The following is a 16869-nucleotide window of genomic DNA, read 5'->3' on the forward strand; positions in this document are numbered from 1 at the left end:
CACAGACACAGAGAGAGAGGGGGAGGGAGAGAGACACAGTCATGCCAATTAATAAATATTTAATTTATAACTTGTGCCAAAAACAAAACGAAGCGCAAATGGGTTTTCCTGCCTTTGGAAGAACTTTAATACCCATTGCACGGGGGCATGCCGAATGTCGAATGTCTTTTCGCTGACTCAAATTCCTTGCGCTGAGCAGAGCAGCGGCGCGTGCTAATAAGTGCATAGAAAATGATCTCGAGCAGCGCAGTCGACGCAGATGCACCGCGCAAAAGCTTCGTGAGAGAGAACCGCAGCAGCGGCAGAGAAGCAAGAAACGTTTTTCTGCCCGCGCTCCCTTAAGTTTTTGTTGTTGTGTGACCCGATCGGGTCCCGAAGCACATTAGCACAGGCAAAGCAACAGAAAGTGCAACAGAGCGAGGGCGAGTGTGCGTTTTTTTCTTTCTCGTTTGCCAGTGACCCAGACCGACCGCAAAGACAGCAAATGTTGACAGTTATTTGCGAGCTTTGCTTGTGGCTCCAGCCAGTGTTTGTCCCTTGGCAAAGGTATCAGAAGCTTCGAGCAGGATCTTCTGGTTTTGTCTTGCCCAAAAGTCTTCATGTCTTTTTACATATTTTATGCCATTTTGTTGCCGTGCAATTAACGTTTGTCCGCCAAATGTTTTTCTCGTGTTTTCATTTTTTTTTATTATAGCATTTTCCAGTTGTTGGTTTTTCTTATGATTATTTTTTCGTTATATTTTTTTGTCGTTTTTGTTGAGGGTCTCCGCTGCTTCCATTTTACATACACAAAAATGTCACTTAATAAATTTTACGACTGTTTTATGTTGTCGCTTTGGCCCTAAAACCGACAGTGGGTAGGGAGGGGAGGGAAGGTGGAGCAGCAGCAGCAGACGGAGCCGGAGAAGGGGTGTACCCTATAACACGCCCACTACAACACGTAGTATCCATAAATATAAAAAAAAAGGAAGGGGAGACACGCCCCGCACACACACATGGAGGCTGTTAACCCTTGGGTCGCAGTGTGGGTGGGGGGTTTGGCTGTGCGTTCTAGCTGGAAATATTCTATTCTATTCTATTATTTTTTTCTTTCTGTGCTGTTTTCCTACTCATTTTGGTAGCCTCTTTCGTCACGCACATGTCCAGGCAGCGTTTCTCTTCGCAGCTCTATTTGGTTTTTGTTTTTTTTTTCACTTTCTCCCGCCCCATGATTTGGCTAAATTAATTTTAGGCCATTCCGGGTGGGTCTGCCAGAGGGTTGAGGTGCGTATAATTAAAAGAGTCCCCCACACAGCGCAGCACAAAACAAAATAAAATAAATAAACAAAAAGAGCAAAAGATTTAGGGCCAAGTTGGGACCAAACATCATGAGTTATTTGAGAGAGAGAGAGAGCGAGGGGAAGGAAAATGGGTCCTAGGGTTAGCCAGCATTTTGTTTCCCTCCCCCTCCACACCAGACAAAACTTTTCAACATTTTAATTTTGGCCCCCCGAATTTTTCTTGCCCACTTTCTTTCATTATTTAGAGGCGCGGCACATGTTCGCCTTGCCATGGATCCCCCGTTTCAAGCTTCCATCACGAGAGCACGAGAGAGTGATGGAGAGAGAGAGAGCGCGTAGGAGCGAGCGTAGGCGCGTGGGGTTCGAGTGTTTCTGGTGAAATTTGTGCGACATTTTGGCTGTTGATGTTAGGACTTTGGTGGGATTAAATGCGCACTTCCACCTGGTGGCACATATTTTCCAAGCAAACTGCCAGCCATTGGCCTGGTCTGGCCTGGCCAGAGATGAAATTTTGAAAGGCAGCCAAGATGGTCGGCAATCAACGAGAGAATCAGAAGATTCAACGATGAACTTTGGGCCAAAGAAGAAGCCAAGGCTGCCTGCCTGCCCGCCTGCCATTCCCTCCGTCGTATGTTATGGCATCAGTCAAAAACTTTTGCCAGCAACTGAATTATGTCATTTGTTTGACATGGCCTCCATCATCCAGGGCCACACACACACAGACACAGAGCAAAGCATAGATGAGATGAGATGCTGGCGAAGGGGTAAACAGCGGCACATGTACGAGCATAGCATTCAAAATGAAAACAAAACCAAACGACGTCGGTGCCCAGGTACATTTACCGAAAAACGGCAAAATAAAGTCAAGCGAAAACAGAATTGGAATGAAGACGATGAAAACGCCAGCAGCAGAAGCTCGCACGGCACTGTGGCTACAAGAAGTGCATGCCAAGTGTACATATAAGCAAATATAGACTCAAATAAATAATATAATCATGTAAAATCAGCTTTTGGCGTGCTCTGCGAGAACTTTCTGCTTTCTGACGATCTGCCGAGCTCGCTTGATCTCACATTTCTAGCCACATTTCGCCGTATCTATTCTACTGTTCCACACTGATGGCAGGCAAGCATTACATTGCCGCATATTTTGCGTTTTCACATTTTCCGCTTTTCATTTCGCCATCGTCGTTGTCGTCGTGCGGCTGCTGCTGCTTTTGCTGCTGCTTCTGTGGCAGTGCCTTGAATATTTTTCTTCAATTTTATTAAAATTATGGAAATGAATGAAATATCTGCTGCATCCCATACCCCATAACCGTGCCCAGCAGCCCCGTCGTCCGTACCCAATCCATTTCCTGCACCGCCCTCACTCTCTCGCCTGTCTCAACCGCTGCGCATCTTTTGAGCCAAGAATTTATCGAAAATTGCAGCAGCTGCAAAATTGTCTTCCCGTGCCACGCACAGCACTCCCTTTAGCTGCTGCTGCTGCTGCTACTGCTGCACAGCACCTGGCCAGTGGCAAGTTTAATAATCCGTTTCGCATTTTGCGTTGATGCGAAATCAATCGATGTGCATCGAATATGCCCGGAAGGAGCACCTGAAGGGAGCAGCAGCAGCAGCAGCAGCAGCAGCATGAGAATAACAGCAGCCAGAAAGGTTATCGGGAGGGGTGAGGGACAGGGGACTGGCGGTGACTGGTAACCGGAATGCGTTGCATAAATCCAACTCATTTGCATGGCCAAGGAGGAATCATTGCGGAAGCAGCGCAAAAGGTGCGCCAACGGCAGAACCCATCCAATTGCCTGCGCGCTGTGGCTCTCTGTGTCCGTGTGGGTAAGTGTTTTGTGGCAGGATGTGGCGGGCGAACCTCCCCCCGACAAGCAGCTAATTTTTGCTATTCCCTAATTCCAGAACTCCTCCTGCCTGCGCGACTCTTTCGGGGACCAACAGCAAACGAAGACTGCCCCGCCATCTCTTTCTAGCGCGAGAGAGAGAGAGATCGTGGTGAAGAGCTGCTTGGTACTCACCACAGCGGACAGCGTTCAACTTGTGGGAAATTCACCTTTTCCTTGCTTTGCTTTTGGCTCTCAATTCTATTTATTTCTATTATTAATTAAGCCAAAATTTGAAGCGTAACTGGAAATTTCAATCTAATTTTCTGAATAATTTGTTGTTCAACCCGCTTCCGACTCATCCATCTCCGACAGCAGCTGCAGATCCTCCTGCTGGCTCTGTGGTTCTGGTTGGGCCTCCACCTGTGGTGGCCGTTGCAAGCGCCAGGGATATTTGGCGCCATGTCGCTCGAGTATGCCAGCACGCGGCACGGGTCGCATGATCAGCGTGAAGCCCTGCTTGATGAGCGCCACAGCCTTGGCCTCGCTCTGCAGCGCATGGTGCAGCTCCATTCGCTTGCTCGCCACGAGGCCGAGGGTCGGTGGCCGGATTGCCTGGTTGACGCACCAATCGTACCACAGCTGGAACTCTGGCTGTGTGCAGGACACATTGGAGATGTCGTTCAGCTCGTGGGTCGTCACTGTGCCCTGGTAGCGCAGACGCAGCCCAATATTGGTGGGCAGCTCGTCCACAAGGTAGCCCAGGGCCACCTGCTTGATGTCCATGATCTCGGCCACGTGGTAGATCGGCGGCTCGCCCTGTACGCTCGTCCTGACGCGCACGAAGCAGCCGAGCACCGACTGCTCATGGGCCGGACGCAGCAGCAGCTGAATGAGACGATGTCGTGTGAGTCTCACCGGCTCCAGTTGATCCAAACGCTTCACTGGCCTATCCACCAGCGATGGCTTCTGTGGCTGCTCGTCCCGCTCATCACCCACGCGAAGCGGCATCGGCTTCAGACTCCGCAGCTCTCGCTTCATCTTTGCGATTTGACGGCGACTCTTGGCCACTGTGGGCAACGGATTGGCACTGCTCTGCATCCTGCAACAATTTGGCTACACGAAAAGGTGAAAAGGTTTGCTTTGACTCATCTCGACAGTAGAGGAGAGGCTGTCTGTGGAGTACAGAATGTGGGCCCACTAGACCTCTACATTGGGGTAAGGATAAAAACGAATTTTTGTTGTCATTTCAATTGTCTCTTGAATGGCGGCCAAGTGGGCAGGATTTATCGGGGCTGGATGCTCCTTCCGACTGCTAGTTTATCCATTTGAATGCATTTAACGAGGCTCCTTTTATGCCCCACCATAAATGCCAGGCCAACTATTAAATTTATATTAATTTTCGCCATGGCCATGCGCCAGGCGCTTCCTTTTTTTGGGGCGGAGACTACCTGCTGGGTGGGGGGTAGAGCAGCCATTTGGCAAGAGATTTATTATACAATTGTTTTAATTACAGTTGCAGCTAATTGTATGCGGACATCGCCGGCAGATGCTACTCTCTCAATGCGCTGGCACAGAGCCCAAAAGGAGTTCCGGCACGCCGGAGTGGGAGCTCCACACAGGAGATGGAGCAGGACCTGTGGCAAAGAAGCTTTTGCATGCTTTGTATGTGAGTCTGCATAAATAACTTGGGGAACGGGGTCGTGGCTGTGGCTGGGGCTGTGGCTTTGGCTTTGGCACATCGAATATGCTGCTCACGCACAACACGGCACTGCTCTCCTTTTTAACACTCCTGCAGCTATGCCCATCCCTACAGCCATACACATCCTCCAGCATGCCCACACACTTAAGGGCGAGACTCGTTTATGCAAGCTCAGTCATCATCATCATCATAGGCAAACGGCAAAGGCATCCCGAAGCAGCAGCGGCAGCCTCTGACCAACCAAAATTTGTGGGCTTCGATTACAAGTGCGAGATGGGAGATGGAAGATGGGAGACTGGTAGCTGACTTTATGATAAATTTATAAGAAGCAACTCGGAACTCTGATACCTGTGCGGCCGAATGCCAAATGTAAGTAAACAAAATGTATAAAATTAAATATGCAAAAGCCATTTTCTTGCTTTGAAAACTGTCAGCCAAAGGTCAGTCATAGGAGCAGAGGAGCGGCTTGAGTATGAAACAAAAATCACGAATGCCATGTGAGGACTCATCCATCACAAACAACTGAAGAACTTTTGCACGAACACCGCCAAGCTGAAGGCGAAGTACAGTCACCGCCAGGCAGAAGGAAAAGTACAGTCACCAGCAGGTTAGGACATCACAAAACAGGAAGCTTCCTCGAGCTTTAAAGCCACGCCTTGACGTTGACGGGGCAGTGCACAAAAAGTTGTCCGAACACGGAGTACAAAGCTGAGGAACCCTCATCCAGTTGGCTGACATGCCAAGCGCAGAACCCTGGCCGTGCCGTCCTGACGAGTTATAATGTTTCTACACAAGAGTAAGTATTTAACAGGAGTATTTAGTGGTAAAGATCTACCGACAATGGGATGCCCTGCTGGCACCTAACACGATCACGAAGCTACTAAGATTTCGAGAGAAATTAAAGCCCAACAAGAGCAGAGTAACAGCGGAACCGAGCTGGCCTGGCTGAGACTGAATCTAGGATACGGGCTACCCATGTCAAAAAAAAAAGTACTGCGAAACGGGACAGAGACAGGTACTGGGACTGGGACTGAGACTTGGTATAGGCCAGGGGCACTTTTCAGTTGGCAGGCGAAAGGAAACTTGTTTGTTGCACAGAAACAAAAGCGCTTCCGCTTTTCATGTACAATGACAGAAACAAGTGTTAATGGTTTTGAGCTTAGGCGCGCTCCGCACAAAGGCACCTAAAAGACAGACGGGAGGGAAGCAACGAAATGAAACAAAAAACAGACAGATAGGGGGAGAGAGACAGATAGCCCCGAGAGCAACAGGACGCTGCTGTACTGGACAGCCAACAACAAGATTAGATATCAGATCGTACAGCGAGGTCTCCTTCTTGGGGTTTTTTCTTATGCCAAATTTTTTGAGTACTAAGTACCGGGTATGAAAGTAGTGACGCGTAAGACGCGTCTCACGCGTCCTTCCTCGTTTTCTTTGCATTTTCGGCGCGCGGTTGCCAATTTTGTCTTTGCATTATCGGACCCGATTCTCGCCACGCAGCCTGTGCGTATTTTGTTTTTGCATTCTCGGACGCTCTCTGCGCGTATTTCGTTTTTGCATGCTCTCGCTCCCCACACTGCGCGTATTTTGTCTTTGCATTTTCGTTCCCGCAAGCGATCACGCAGCTGCGTCCTGCATTTGTATTTTGTTTCTTGCACTCTCGGTCTGCTTTTTGTGCTTTCTTTTCACTGTCGTAATAAAAAATAACTTGCGCAGCAATGGGCGCCAGTTCAGTGCTTTAGATATTTAGATTTTCGTATGATAAGTGCAATATTCAATCCTTTTCGGTGCTTTGGGTCGTGTCTTTTTCGCCAAAATCAGTGTGAAGCCGCCGCTGTCTACCCCGCAAAACCACAGCCGCAAAAACCTCTACGAAAACCCACAGTGTTCCAGTGCCTTCTACTATGTCCGTGTCTCTGCTGTCTCTGTCTATGCCCATGTCTGTGACGTGAGCTCTTTGCCATTTTCAGAGTTTACATTCTTGTTATACCCTTTTGCCGTAAGCATTATTAATTTGCATCAGCCCCACAACAGATGTATAGGTAGATGCATTTCCAATGAAACAAGTGTACTGTTTCTTAATAAATAGACGACTTCTTTTATTTCTTATGTAATTTTTCCCTGGGAAATAATTGCCCAAATAAATCCACGCAAAGTAGCTCTTATTCCGCACCAGGGTGGCAGGGTGTGCGAGGACTCGGTCATGAATAATTTCAAACGTCTCCTTAATATTTTTTTTTGTTTTATGTTACTCGTGCGGCTGCTTTTTAAATTTTACCTCCAGGAATTTTTGCTGCTGCTGCTGCAGCTCCGTATGGATGTGCAACATGCATATGCAAATGCCTCGGCCTACATGTGTCGGTGTCTGTTACAGGTCCACCCACTACCCCACCAGTCCCATTACCCCACTAGCCTTCCCCATCCATGTCCCTGTCCAAACATATGGGAAACTTTTGCCAGCATGTTGCCTAGTTTTTTGCACTCATTTCTTTGGCTGCCTGCCTGCCCGGCTGCCACCCCCCTTCCAGTGGAAATTACAATAATGAAAATGTATTTGCAAAACTCGCCTAATTAGTTGAATATGAGCCATGTTGGTATTCAAATATGCACACGAGGCTGTCAGAGAGGGACAGCCCAGGCGGCTCCATAGCACAGCAGCAGTTGGAGCAGAGTGGAGAGTGGAGGCGGCAGTACGGGTGTGCGAGCGGGTAGAGGTGGTTGGCAGAGTGGCACAGATACCAGGCAAAGGCAAAGGCAGTTGCACACAGCCATGCGAAAAAAAATGAAATGGAATAACGGCTAGTTTTAGTTGCCGTCTTTGATGCCCTTAAAGATCGATGGGAGTTCCTCATGGGCTGCGCTAACTAAGAATGCATTTCGGTGCTGCTTGTTGTTGGGTTTTGGAAATGTTTGAACAGAATTTTGTCAAGTTTTTGTCAAGGTATTGAGCTTTTTGAGAACAAAACAACGTGCACGCCAACTACCTGTATTGTAGGTTCCCTATGCAGATGCTTTGAGAAGAGAGCGAGAAAAAGCGACCGAAGAGAGCAAGCGATCGAAAGACAGCTTTGGAGCAGGTAGCCCAAACGTAAGCTAGAGAACGCGGGAGCAGTGCAAGCGGGAAGAAGGTGGGAGACATAGACGAAAGAACGGCCGCTGCAGCGCGTAAGCAGATGCTAAAACAGTTTTTATGTACAGTGTGTTCTGCGGATAGTGAACTATATTAATCTGTAGAATTGTTTGGTGAATGGGTGGGCGGGATAACACCACAATGTTTCATTTGGTTTATTGCAAGTTACTTTATTTGATAACGATAATTCAATAGTTTAACATAATTGTGACCAATTTTTCCAAGAATCGTCTCTAGTATTGACTGTAGGAAGACAACGGAATTAAATGATAATTGACTCTTATGAATTGCTGCTTTCTGAAACCCCGGTTCCCCACGTTTCCAAAGCGCAAGTTGTGGGTCGGTTCCATCAAATCTTTACTTTAAGAGACAAGTAATTCAATAATCTGCCCTGGTTTGCGTATTATACATACATATGTATGTATGTACATAGTTTTTTTTGCACGAATATTTATTGGCATTTCTCGTTCACTGTGCAAAAGCTTACGGTGGTGAGCAAGAGAAAGCGATCGAAGGGAAGCGTTGGAGCAGGTAGCAGCAGCCTGCTATGCTCTGCACGACGAAGAGGGCGTAAAAGATAGACGAAAGAACTGCCGCTGCAGCGCGTAAGCAGATGCTAAAACAGTTTTTATGTACAGTGAGTTCTGCGGATAGTGAACTATATTAATCTGTAGAATTGTTTGGTGAATGGGTGGGCGGGATAACAATCACAATGTTCCATTTGGTTTATTGCAAGTTACTTTATTTGATAACGATAATTCAATAATTTAACATAATTGTGACCATTATTTCCAAGAATCGTCTCTAGTATTGACTGTAGGAAGACAACGGAATTAAAAATCCAAAAATGCAGCAAATGATAATTGACTCTTATGAACTCTTTCTGAACCCCGGTTCCGCACGTTCCCAAAGCGCAAGTTGTGGGTCGGTTCCATCAAATCTTTACTTTAAGAGACAAGTAATTCAATAATCTGCCCTTGTTTGCGTTTTATACATACATATGTATGTACATAGTTATTTTTGCACGAATATTTATTGGCATTTCTCGTTCACTGTGCAAAAGCTTACGGTAGTGAGCAAGAGAAAGCGATCGGAGGGAAGCGTTGGAGCAGGTAGCAGCAGCCTGCTGTGCTGTGCACGACGAAGAGGGCGTAAAAGATAGACGAAAGAACGGCCGCTGACGCGCGTAAGCATATGCTAGAACTGTTTTCAGGTACAGTGAGCAGTGCGGTTAGTGAACAGTGGTGACAATCTAAGTTATGTTACAGTTTAAGAATTCTGCGTGTAAATATCGGGCTGGGAAACCCAACAGTGTTCCTTTTCACACTCTGAAATCGTGATTTTGTCTTTCCGCTTGCGTTTTGTTTCAACCTCTGTCTCGCCATATGCTCCTTCTACCTCAAATGAAAGTGAAGGGAAGGGAAGCGCCTGGAAGGGCGCGTGGGTGCCAACGAAATGTGAAAGGTGTTAAAATTGCATAATTACTAAGAAGCGCAATAAATTCTTACGCAATGTGGCACAGACGCTCATAACAGCTGAGACAAAGGCCAGAGGACAAAGGGTTGGGTCGGGAGCTTACTGAAACCCTGCGATATAATAAATATTTATATTTTCAACTGATTCTATTCGCAGGCCCTTCGCTTCCGGTTGAGCATTTTAAACGACCTTTGGATCAAAATAAAACTGAGAGGTAACCAGAAAATAATTGTGTCGCCACTAATTATACAAATAACAACAAAAATTCGAATTTCAGTGTAGCCATAATTATTTCTTTGGAAGAAACTTTTGATTTTCTCAAAAAGCTTCAGTAATTTCCCTAGAAAAAAAAACAAAAATTTTGGTCTTTATTTACTCTCTTTTTTTTGGCACTGAGTTTTATGATTTGGCGTCAGCAGGGAGCAAGTGTGTGAGGGAGAGCATAAATTTGTACCAGGCCAAATTTATCGTAATTGCAGCGGTAGTGAGTGACGACGATACTCGTAAAAATGTCTGTCAAAAATGGGCAAACACATCATCGAGAGACAGAGAGGGAGAGCGAGAAGTCGTCAGGCCACATTTACTCAGATTACGACATTAGTGGAGTGCATGGAAACACACACAGAGATGTGTATAGAGAGAGAGAGAGAGAGAGAGAGAGAATGTTGGATAGGCACACACACACAAACACACATCATAATCACAACACAATCAAATGACAATCAAAACCGCAAACAGACAAACGGCATACCAAGGCAATGCACAACCCCAGGCCCACGCCCACGCCCACGCCCAAGCGTCTGTAAGTGATATGCTTAGAGCTAAAGGGGAAGGATGAAGGCGGAGAAGAGTAGAGCAAAGCACAGCAGAACGTAGAGAGTGGAGTAGGTGGGTGTGGTGTGTGTGTGTGTGTGTGTGTGTGTGTGTGTGTGTGTGTGTGGTGCGTGGGCCACATGTGGGCTCCAGCTTCAGCATCAGCTTCAGCTTCCCCCTTAATGACGATTAACTGCTGAGCCGCAATTAACTGTGAACAGGCGGAAATACGGTGAATGACAGCTGAAGAAATGGCAGCAAGGCCAAAAGCGAGAGAGAGTGAGAGAGATGGGATGGTGGTGGCATAAATGTGTGGCACCGGAAGCATAAGATGGGGTCACCGGAAACCGTCGCTAACGTGCCCGCAGGGCATACACTTGCCAACAAATATGACTGGGATTCAAGGCAAAAGGGAAGTGAATGCAGCAAATAAACGCCATAAACTCAAGATTAAAGGTTGGAGAAATAAATGCAGGTAAAAGTTAAAAATATAATTAAAGTTGCTTAAAATGTAAAAAAAAATATTTTTGCAGAAAATTAAATGGATGGAAAATCGACCGGTTGTAGCATCGAACTAAAAGACAAGAAAATGGAATTAAGGAGACATCAAACACGTGAGTACCCAGCCGAAAAATCATTCCCTCCACTTGGTGGGTATTTCAATTCATTAAACTAATCAAATGCATTCCATTGGTCGAAACGAATGAATCAGTGAGTCAGGCAGTCACCAGAAAACTAAAACATTTATACGCTACACCAAATCAACTTTAGTGGCCAGCAGAAAGTACTCTATAAAGGCGGTGTCTAGTTGTTCTGCTAAGCTAAATGTCTATACATAAATGGGTATATAAATATGTGCAACTGCGTAACTCCGTTTTCTCCGTTTTCATCACTGATTTACAACTGTTTCTCCGTTTTAATCACTTGTTTACTAAGCAATTTGAAACTGATTTAATCATCTATTAAGTTAGTGTATTAAAAGCGCCAGCAACTATTTTCTTGTTGACTTTTACACATGCATAATGTGCTCGTAAACCAAAATAAATGAAACAAAGTGTATGAATGATTCATAAATGATTTCTTAGGCCAAAGTCGGGCCCGTATTAATAAGGAAAATGGAGGAGCAGCATATGCCAGATGGTTTCGAGTGCGAGTTTTTCATGAAGGAGGAGTAGGAATAGGAGTACGAGTACTCCCTATGAATGAATGCCGACAAAAGCAAACAAATGCGCAAATAAATCGAGCTACGGGACAGGGCAGCTGAGAAGAGAGATGGAGATGGAGAAGATTATGATGGCGCGCCCACCTAGACGCCGCACGCACTTGGGGCCCCATCCAAAAGTCAAATGTTCGGATGACAATTGCAGCGCATATCCGCTTCCGGGGCCGGGTCTTTGCCACTTCCACCACACACCACACACCACACACACACACAGGACAGAGGCAGCAGCCACATCAATTTGGAAGCGTGCACATTTATCCTAATCACACACACAAAAGGCAGCTGGCAAAAGGAGGGGGATACCCTCACACACACACACACACACACACACACACACGCCAAGAGCTTATTTATGTGCCCAAGTTCTTTTTGACATTGTTCTTTTATTATTTTAGTCGTTGTCTCCTTGCCTGCCTCTCTCCATGGGGCGGCGCTGCTCATTTTGTCGCAATTTAGCTAAAAGCGTCGTCTAAGAGGAAGTCGTTTTATATTCCTTTCCCCGCCTTTTCCTTTAATCTTGTTCCTGGCTTGGCTTTTTTCCTTTTCACATTCCCTCACAAAGAAAAAGTACAGAAATATAATAGAGACTTTGGATGGCTGGCGAAGATTTAGGTAGCTGTTAGACCCTCTCTTTCTCCACGGAGGGGATATACTCGTGCAGACCTCAAGCAATCTGCATTTTCGCGCGACCCTTACCTTTTGGTTAAGATCTATTGGAAGGCGACTATAAATTTAGGAAATTAACGAAATTATTTAGATTTGATGTGATATTCAAATATTCACAAATATTTAAACAAAATATAAAATAAAATACAGTAGAATCTCAGAACTATGAAGCACTTTCTGTCCGTGTTGGCTGTAATATAAGTTGTTTTTTTTTTTAAATATTTCTATTAAAAAACAAATGTACAAAATCAATCTTGCACCTTTTTTAGATTCCATATGTTTTATTTTTATCTTAAAATGCATTAAAATTGTCAGCACTTATTTCTGACTGCTTTCAATTTGTGGGGCTACCATTTTCTGAGATTCTACTGTATGCCAAATAAATGTTAAAATTAAAAATATAAAATATCTCAATCTAACCAAGTTTTTAATAGCATTTTAAATATTATTGCCATTACCAATATGTTTGAATTTCAGATTTGGAAATAAATTCAACAAAAATGTTGCACTCTACGCTCTAGAAAAACATTAAACATATTTAAATTGTGTTATTTTCAGATTCTTGATATTATGTTGTTATATTAAGTTACTCCTAACTTATTAATTACTTTATAGATTTATTTGCACATTTATTATTTAACCTGTCAATTTCTCAATCTTTTTTTTACCTCTTTTATAAGTCAATATTTTATTTTTAAACTGCACTTTGCATTTAATATTGCATTTTTATTTTTAATTGCATTTTTTGTTCTTTTCTTTCACTTTTTAGTTATTAATTTGAACAAATTTCCATGTGGCAGCTGGGGGTGTGCACCGGCCCCCCATACCACCCGGTGGAGTGGAGCACATGGAGAGCGGCAGCCAACTGTTGCTGTTCCCATTCCCGCTCTGTTGTCGCGTCGGCCGGAAATGGCTTCAATGTCAACGTAGACGCCAAAAATGTTGCTGTCATATAGATGTCGCACGTGTGAGTGCGGTGGGTGTGCGTGTTGTGCGTGTGTGTGCGGTTGACAGCAGCACGTTTACAGCTACATCTACATCTACATCTATGTCTATGGCCTTTTCGGGTTGTCTCTGTGCCAGTTCCGGGCGCTCCCTCTCTCTGTCTTTGGTTGATGGGACTGCTGTTGCTTCACGTGCTCGTTTACAGTCATTTATCATAAAAATATTCTTGCACTCTCATTTTTATAAACTGTATTGTTTCACACACCAAAGCTGAGAGCTTAGGGTGGAGCAGGAGCCTCAGGAGTAAGTACAGCACACACTGAGCATTGTGTGGCGCTTCGAGTCGACATTTTTATGAAGCTAATTTGATGCTGTCATTCTTCATTTCTCATTTTTGTAGCGCCATTTTCGTTTTTACAGCTCTCTCTCTCTCTCGTGTGTGTGCCTGGGCCTTCGATGAGGCACGGAGGAAGTCAATTCATGGAGGAAACTGACAGCTGGGAGCTGGGAGCTGGAACTGAGGGCATCACTGGCAAACTACAAGTACCATATGGAATGTGTGTCCCCATAAAGCTACACCTAACGGCCGTACACTGAAACTTAACGAGGCTCGTCGCAGAACTTTTAAGTGTCCTTCTGACTGCATTCCTGCCTGCCTGCCACTCTCTCTCGACCAAGGGCACAGCAACACGACGACCGAGCAAAGCATATTATATAAGAGAAAATCAAGCACAAGACATAAAAAGAAATCATGGAAAGCAACAGGAAAGCAACAGAGGATAGAGGCTAGAAAACTGCTGAAGATTGTCCATAGAGAGATTAGGGTATTATCTATATTGATATAGAAATATAAATATAACAATGCTGTGAATATTTACTCCATCACGGCATACCCCACCGAACACATCGTTATGCTCCACGTAATATTTTGGTGACCCCGACGTCCAGTACATTTTTTAACGCAAGATAAAAGCAGAATGCAAAACACCCCGATTTGGCAGAAAACAATTTGTTTGTAATATTCAGATTTAATATAAACATAATAAACGTTGAAATTTTGATTGCGAAAAAATAAACACACAGGGGAGTGCTTGCATGTCTAGGACATCTTTCATTCTGTGACGGAATGTCGTCTTCCATCTGATAGATTGTCCAGAAAATCTTGAGAAAGGTCGGAGGAATATTTCCTGGAACAGAAAATATCTGATTAGAGTTCCGTTCCGTAGGTACAGCACAGTGGAGGACTATGAACGTTGGCTGGTCTGAGCTTTAATCCAGACATTAATTTATGCAAGGACTTACCAATATTAGTGGCGTTTGCTCTTGATTGGATTAGTGCGAGGAACACCAATGATGCAGCATCAAAAAACTATTTCAAATAATGTAAAACTAAACAGTTAAATTGAATTTTTTGTTGGGTTGTGTCGCGGAATTCCACTTGTGGCGGTTCTGCACGTTCTTCATCTAGTTGGAAAAGGCGCCCGCTGCCATCTGACGACGCTACTGAAGCTTCTCCTGCTCCTCACGCTGGCGAGCAAGGCGCTGCGCCTTGACGTGATTGAGGCGCGCCAATGCCTGAATGCGCTCTCTGCGCTCCTCTGGGGTCTCCCGTGGACATCTCACATAGGTGGCCCTGTACTTCTGGGGGATGACAAAAGGCTTCTTGTGTCGCTCCTCGTGGATCTGCTGCTCCTTCTTAAGGTTCCACTCCCCGACCACCCTCTGGGACTCCTCCATGCGCTCTTTGTTTGCCCTTTCGAGTCTCTCACTTTCACGTTTTTCGGCCAGAACCTTCTGTTTCTTCTCCTTGTCCTTGAGCTGCACCCACGCATCATAGTTCAGCTGCCTTTGGCGATCCTTCTGCTGCTTGATGCTCTCGGAGGAGTCTGTGTCTATGCCTGCCACAAGTATTTGATCGGTTAATCCTGCATCATATTTGCTTGGGTGGGGGTTTCCGAGTCCACTTGCAGGACTGCCGGACAGCAATTTCCGCTGCACCAATTTTCCTTTAGGATTACGTCGCGACATAGAAGCCATTTCGATAATGGCAGTGAATAGAATTGTCTGTTGTGTTGTGTGTGCCTGTTCCAGGCTAAGGATTGAGTGACGATTTCTGTGTGCTGCCCAACAGAGGTTTCAAATGGTACTAGATTTTTGGGGTTTATTCCAGAGTGTACTCAATCAGGCATGCTCAATCAATGTGAAAACATTTTAAACATTTTTTTGGTTTGTTTCCCTTGGACTATGGTTGCTCCTCTTTCAAGCTGCAATCTGCAAATGTTCAAATTCTAGAAATAAATTGCACAACGATCCGATCTACAGGGTTTCTAGTTTATTTATTCTTTATTCTGTTAGTCAAGATGGAACATGATGGAGCTTGACTGGGATGGATGTGATGTGATTAGATGTTTTCTTGCTCTTTCTTGGAGTTCTAGAATTTTACAAGCGAATATTCAGTGGGGCACAAAGTCTTACGACATCCTCGCATACCTCAACTAACTCGCGGTCCAAATCGGCAGGAGTTGTCGGGTCCAGGGGTGGCTCCTCTTCATTCTGGGACTGCAGAACGCTGTTCACTGTATTTGGTTCATCCTGCGTAATGTAAATTAATAAAACATTTGCAAGCCAATCATTTGGGCTGCAGACTTACATTCGATTCCTGTGGAGGGTTAATGTTAATGTCTGGTTGGTCCGGGTTATTGTTATTTTTATCCTCATCATCGCTATCACTAGAATCCAAATCAATTGGACCGGGCGAGGCAAGTTCGATCTCCTGCAAAGCCCGGGCATAGGACACGCGGCGTAGATTCTTTTGTGTGGCAAATTTTTCCTTGTACTCGATATATGGAAATATATTTTTCGAACCCTTTATGGTTCCCTTGTCATTAGTCCCAAAAAACTGCACAAAATATTCATTTTTTTTATTCACAGAGTTTAAAATTACAGCTGGCCAAGGGGTGTAGCCACGAACCTTGGCAAACACCAAGTCATTTTTCTTGTACGTAATTTTCTTTTGTTGTTTCGGCATTTTTATCTTCTGTTCTCTGCTAACTGCTACGAAAGTTACTGCCGGCGTTCTTGATTAAAGTGAAGTTTCGTACAGACAGTGTTTCCGATTGTCAACAAGATATCGATTGTCACATATCGAAGGTGTTTTCGTTGTGTGTTAGGAATGTGGAAAAACTAAAACAAATAAAACACTTGCTTGAAGGCACTGCGGAGATCCCATGTCCCTCCAAAACCATTCCCCGTTTCCGAAATCTGCTACTGGGTAAGAAATTCTGATAGCAAATGAGAGAAGTAGACTTGATTCTTTTATCGGGCTTGTGTTCGTAACTGATTCTGCTAACAAAATTTGTTGCATAAAAGTGTCAGTCAGCTGTTCTGAAGACGCACATCTCTGCTTCAGTGTGCCCAGGCTGTTTGACTGCAAACTTTATTCAAATTAAAATAGTACAATAAACGAAAAGGGACGTGTGAGACGCTTCTTACGCGTCACAACTTTTATACCCGGCACTCAGTACTACATCTGCACTTTAGCGGTTATTTGTCAAATTTCACATTTTTTCTTCATCTGTCATCTACATCAACAACACTACTCACGCCAACACGCTCCTTTAGCTCGCCACCCTCCCCTATAGACACACACTGCAGAGTCGCGGCAGAGGCAGCGGCAGAGACGTGTCAGGGGCAGAGGCCATAAACTGCGCGAAGCAGAGTGTGCTGCTGTAAGCTGCGGGACGGGGTGGGTTTGGCCACTGCAAATTAATTTCTTCATTGTGGCTATAATAATGATCCAATCGTAT

At 44.9% G+C, this 16869-nt stretch overlaps 2 protein-coding genes across 3 annotated transcripts; both read right to left on the reverse strand.

Annotated features, from left to right (window-relative positions):
• Positions 1–3422: 3422 nt before the first annotated feature.
• Positions 3423–4263, reverse strand: LOC117894638 (RNA polymerase-associated protein Rtf1). Its single transcript, XM_034801813.1, has one exon. The coding sequence runs from the start codon at positions 4208–4210 to the stop codon at positions 3452–3454; it is 759 nt and encodes a 252-aa protein (XP_034657704.1). The 5' UTR covers positions 4211–4263; the 3' UTR covers positions 3423–3451.
• Positions 4264–14145: 9882 nt separating this feature from the next.
• Positions 14146–15193, reverse strand: LOC117894973 (histone-lysine N-methyltransferase, H3 lysine-79 specific-like). 2 transcript variants are annotated; one of them, XM_034802324.1, is made up of 2 exons: positions 14366–15193; positions 14146–14250 (listed from the first exon to the last, which is right to left on the reverse strand). In XM_034802324.1, the coding sequence occupies exon 1, from the start codon at positions 15098–15100 to the stop codon at positions 14564–14566; it is 537 nt and encodes a 178-aa protein (XP_034658215.1). In that variant the 5' UTR covers positions 15101–15193; the 3' UTR covers positions 14146–14250; positions 14366–14563. The 2 variants fall into 2 exon arrangements, with proteins under 2 accessions (XP_034658215.1, XP_034658207.1); XM_034802316.1 differs by lacking the exon at positions 14146–14250 and adding an exon at positions 14252–14307.
• Positions 15194–16869: the final 1676 nt, after the last annotated feature.

Source organism: Drosophila subobscura, chromosome A (assembly GCF_008121235.1).
Source record: "Drosophila subobscura isolate 14011-0131.10 chromosome A, UCBerk_Dsub_1.0, whole genome shotgun sequence".
NCBI classification, from domain to species: domain Eukaryota; kingdom Metazoa; phylum Arthropoda; class Insecta; order Diptera; family Drosophilidae; genus Drosophila; species Drosophila subobscura.

Bases quoted from the DNA above. Each gene is read 5' to 3' on its own strand.
- LOC117894638 (XM_034801813.1), bottom strand. From the start codon at position 4,210: ATGCAGAGCAGTGCCAATCCGTTGCCCACAGTGGCCAAGAGTCGCCGT.
- LOC117894973 (XM_034802324.1), bottom strand. From the start codon at position 15,100: ATGGCTTCTATGTCGCGACGTAATCCTAAAGGAAAATTGGTGCAGCGG.